The 5534-nt window shown below is 31.2% G+C and overlaps 1 protein-coding gene across 1 annotated transcript; it reads right to left on the bottom strand.

The window, feature by feature from the left end:
- Positions 1 to 3104: 3104 nt before the first annotated feature.
- On the bottom strand, positions 3105 to 5329 carry LOC140438129 (uncharacterized). The gene has a single exon (XM_072527845.1). The coding sequence runs from the start codon at positions 5136 to 5138 to the stop codon at positions 3285 to 3287; it is 1854 nt and encodes a 617-aa protein (XP_072383946.1). The 5' UTR covers positions 5139 to 5329; the 3' UTR covers positions 3105 to 3284.
- Positions 5330 to 5534: the final 205 nt, after the last annotated feature.

Here is a 5534-nt window from a genome sequence, read left to right as displayed (position 1 = left end):
TCTTACGCCTTTGGATTTTTTTCTGTGGGTTTATATCAAGAACAAAGTATATGCAACACAACCAACTAGCATTGAATACCTTAAAGAAAGGATAACTACAGAAATACGGAATATTTCACCTCAAACTTTAAACAAAGTTCGGGACGAGTTTTATAGGAGACTGTGTTATTGCCAACAACAAGGTGGAGAATATTTTGACCATTTATTTTAATGTAATTCAATCAATTTCGTCGGGTATTCTATGAATTAATTGTCTTGAAGAAAATTATACTTAATTTCAAAATTTCACCTTGTATTATTCATAAGAGACCCTACAGGATATAGTTCGTTGAAATCAGGTTGTTAAGGAGCTTTTAAAAACATAAAAATATACACGGTGTTTCATTTAAAATACAGATTATGGACTATGCCAGACTTGCATGGATCACACTGTACATTTAAATTTATGTTTAAAAAGCGCACATTTAAATATAAAAGTTAAGGTATCTCAACGTTTTTTGTTATTTTCTAAAATAAGAACACAAAAAATTTTGTTCCATAAGTGTTTTCCACACTGTATATAATGTATATAATGTATATAGATATATATATATATATATATATATATATATATATATATATATATATATATATATATATATATATATATATATATATATATATATATATATCGTTTTTAAAATATAATTTTTTCTCCTCTGTCTGCCTTTAGCTGTCTAATTCGTAATGAAAATTCAAACCGTCAAAAAGATATTGTCAATATTTTTAGGTGTGTTCCTGAGACGTACATATCTATGAGGAAAATTATGGCAATAGTAATTCCACTGCGATTTCAATATCAAAATAAACTTATTTTGAGATTAAATTGTGACTGATTCACATTAAAGATGGTAAATAACATTAAAATGTTACAGGAAAGTACTCGTGTACTGTGTACTGTACACGAGTACTACTTGTGTACTGTACTGTATTTTACTCAAACAAAATTTAAGATAATCTTGGATGTGACTAAGACACAGATGTAATACTATAGATTTGCAGTATTCATCATAAAGTTTACATATAGTATTTCTCGCAAATTTCTATATAAATAAAATAAAAAGCAGTGTGAGGACATAAAACATTAATAAGATATGATTAATTTCTGCCTTTTACAAGGTAAGATAGTTTTCTCTTACCCTGTATAAGAGATAAGTAGGATTCATATTTTAACGTATATCCTAAGATCCCACTCTAGGATCACTACGTTCATAACGTAGTTTATCAAACTCACATGTTTAAATACATTTAAAAAATTAGGAGAATACATTGATAATTGGTTACCAGTCAAAAAGTAGCCTCAAATATTTTTAATTCAATTAATAGTAATTAATTTTTGACAAAATTTTTATTTCAATAATTTATTTTTTTAAAAATACGCTACTCACGACGTGTATGATTGTTTTTTATATCAAATTAAAGCTAATTTGTTTCTTAATATGCTGATGTAAGTTTTCCTAAGAAAAACTGATCGAAAACTGGGGTTGCTAGTTGTTAAAAACGCGAGGTATCAAAGATAAAATAACAGACAAGTAGCGCGCAATGTTACTGGTTTTGAAGTATTATTTGTGTTAATTTTTAAAGCATTCGTCGATAGATATATAATAATATACATAATATCACTTGTCAAGCCAGTGTCGTTGCGCCCTAACTCTATTTTACTTTATCTTTAATACCTGCGCTTTTAACAGCTAGCAACTCTTATTCTCGAAAAATTTTTCTAAGACAAACTTATATCATCATATCAAGAAAAAAATTAGCTTTAGTTTAATATAAAAAACATTCAAATACGTGATGAGCAGCGTATTTTTGTTTAAAAAATAAATGAATAAAATAAAAATTTTGTTCAAAAATTAATTACTTGCATTAACAATATTTGCGGACATTTTTAAACATTTTATTAACTTTTATTAATGTATTCTCCTAATTTTAAATGTATGTGCAAATGTGAGTTTGATGAACTATATTATATACGTAGCCATCCTGCAGTGGGATCTTGTACTATTAGTTTTATAATTAAATTTAACCATAAAATATAGGAATGACACAGTAACGTAGAACAATGTATTCTAATAAGGATAATTTTTAGATTATCCCAGTGTAATAGCATTGTCAAACCAGAAATAATAGAAACTAAACAAAATGTATCACGAATGGATATGAAGAGGAGACTAACATTAGTTTTTCTATATAAAAATATATAAAAAGTTAATCAGACAAAATAGTAAAAGTTAAGACATATTCGAAAATTATAGTGAGTTATACACTAACTTACGGAATGTTCCCAAACTTCTTATCATGTCAAGAGAGTTTATGAAACAGATATTGAACCACAAGATATTCTTTAAGAGCTTAGCTTTTATACTATCTTAGAATATTTTAATTAACTACAACAAATACAGCAAACTTACAACAATGTTATAAAACTTTAAAGATGCTTTTTAATTAAAATTACTATTATATTGTATTATATACAAATTATTACTATTTAAATGGGAATAATCCACAATTAAAAGTTAAAGTAAGTTTATTGTCGTTTCAATTTCCACTTCTGAAATCGTTCTCAAAATACAAACATTTTTTAACGATTTCCGAAGTAGAAATTGAAATAAACTTACTTTAACCTTTAATTGAGACTTATTTCCATTTAAATAGTAATTACTTTAAATTGGCACAAGAAAATAGCTTCAGAAGAATATGTAAATTATATCATGTAAATGTTTTTTAAATATTATTTTACTTATAGTTCATCACAATAAAGCTCTTTCATTATATTAAGGCACAATATTTTGATGTTAAAATGTTAAGATAAGAACTGTACCTTAATATTTGATGAAACAAAACAATATTGGGATAAAAAATATCATTTCAAGTAAATCGAGTGTGAAATGATTGAGTTGGTTAATGTATAAAATTGTTTTTAACTTTTAAATCCCCAATAACGTTTATATCCGATCGGTATTATCGTGTAAAAATTATTATTGTGTCGAAATCTTTGAGTGGCAGTCGCTGACATTGATTTTTACTGATTGTTCATGATAATAGATAAAAATAAAATACAAAAATAAGTCTAATTGTATCTAATCGTACGATACATACATATTTTCACTTTCTACATAATTTACAATCTGATAAGTACAAAAATCATTCAGCATAGAAAATATAATCCAAATCTTATCACAAGCATATTATCAAGTAATGGAAGTCCTATACAGGAAGTCATCCTCTTCGTTCTCATGCAACTGTCACCAAATATCCGAAATAGTAGGCAAAGCAGTTGCTTCTATATCCTCAACGTACGATCTTCTTATTTTAAAAAGCCTCAAAATAGAGAAAACACTGATAACAAACACTATAACAGCAGTGGAAGTAATAAGAAGAATTGTGTGAAAGAAATGGCTTCTTTTCTCGCTCTTGTACATCGAGATCTCACCGGTAGAAGCCTCTAGAGACTTCTTTGCATCTCCATTGGCATTCTGCCTCATTAACCCAGTTCCGGACAGTCTCTTATTCTCCACAGAGCCCTCTGACGTGTTTTGGATGACAAATTCAAAATTATGCTCTAACCTTGGCGCGTCAACGTCCTGTTCGCAGATCCAGGATTTTACCCAATTAACTAGGCTATCGTTTAATTTATTGCCTCTTATATAGAGCACTTTGAGTTGGGGTAGAAAGAACTGTAAATCTTGTCGGACAAATTCCAAATTCGCAGATGTCACATCTAATTCCTGCAGCCGTTTTGATGCCATTAGGGTGGCTGTGTCGGCTAAAAATTGATGTACTAATCCCGGACTGGAAGATAAGTTAAGCTGCACGACTTGTTCTGGCACAGAAAGGGGAAAATCTTCTTCTAAACCCATTGGGGTTTTTATAAAAGACAGTCTTAACGTCCTCAGAGATAAGGGACCGGTGAAAATACCTGGAGGGAGATTAATTATAGGATTGCTGGATAAATCCAAGCTTTTTAGCGATAATAAGTCTGTAAAAGCCCCTTCATTTATTACAGTAATGTTATTGTCGTTTAAAAAGAGCATTTCTAGAGTTCCCAAGCCTTGAAAATCCTTTTTTCTTATCTTTCCAATCTTGTTAATACCCAAGTTGAGAAGTTTGAGTTTTTCAGGTAGCCTTCTCGGGATTTCCACGAGTTGATTGTCGGCGAGATAAAGGAAGGACAAAAAATCGAGTCTCCCCAGAGCGTCTTCTTCTATAAACTTTATGACGTTGGAACTGACGTCCAGTGAGTTTAATAAGGGATACGAGTCGAGATCCCCGCCGTTGATTGTCCGAATGAAGTTGACCCTAAGAGTCAAGTGGCGAATGGAGTGGATTAAAATCGCTGGCACCTGTTGAAGTCCTGTTCGGGAGGCGTCCAGGGTCTGGATTTTGCGACCCAAGAAAAAGATATCTCGCGTGTTCGCCAAATCGACGTTACCCGCCATTATTAAAGTCATCAAATTTGTCAGTTCACTTGTCGCTATTCTACCGAGACTGTTACAAGAGACGTCCAAATATTGCAGTAGTTTCAAACTAACAAAAACTTCAGCAGTTAGGGCAATGATTCTATTGGAACTTAGATTCAAGTATTGCAAGTTTGGCAAATTTAAACTTGGCACTGCAGATAAAAAGTTATTGGAAATATCTAAAGTGTATAAGTCTTTTGAATTTGAAAAACTAGTTTCGTTTAGGGTAGAAATAAAGTTCGAACTAAGATTTAACAATTTTAAAGTCCTAGAACAGTCTGAATCGAAATTTGTTAGCTCATTGTTTGATAGGTCCAAGTTCTGCACAGTACTAAAGTCGCAAACTATCCCCGGGACACTAGTGAGATTGTTCTGGGTGAGAACAAGAGTTTTAACCCAACTAAACGAATAATTTCCACTAGAATTTAACGAATTGTCACTGGTTTTGATCACTACTGTATAAGGGCGCACAAAACTTAGACTTATGTCCGGAAAATCTGACAAAAACTGTTTTATATCTGCGCTAAGGTTAGCATTAGCCGATTCACTTACTTTTAAGCTACTACAATCACAATAATCCGAGCAAAGTGAATTAGCCTGAACACCAAACATGATGACCGAAAATACAAGAATCAACATGTTTCTTTTCACACTACTTTGTTAAATAAACACTCGTAACTAGCACTTTTAAAACGAAGAAGAAACATTGTTTATTTCTTTGTAATAGTAGTTTTAGAACCGAAGTTGGATTTTATTTTTTCCGTTTTTCGGAGAATTTGTTAAGGGTGCGATGCAGACGGGGTGGCAGCATTCCGTCGACTGATTTGGGGAGTAGTAGTTGCTGACACTCGATGGGTTCACTCATGATGTGCGCGTTTCAGTGCGCTTCGAAGAGTTGTCCCTTTCTGGACGATTTGTAGGCCAGTCATTGACATTGACTCGAAGTTTCTATTTTTTCAAATAATGTATTCTTGAACATTATTTGTAAGCTATTGCGAACTTTTAAGATATTTTTAATATCAAATAATGATTTTT

Source organism: Diabrotica undecimpunctata, chromosome 1 (genome assembly GCF_040954645.1).
Source record: "Diabrotica undecimpunctata isolate CICGRU chromosome 1, icDiaUnde3, whole genome shotgun sequence".
Taxonomy (NCBI): domain Eukaryota; kingdom Metazoa; phylum Arthropoda; class Insecta; order Coleoptera; family Chrysomelidae; genus Diabrotica; species Diabrotica undecimpunctata.
Note: the sequence above shows the minus strand (reverse complement) of the source record. Positions and strands in the feature narration are given on the sequence as shown.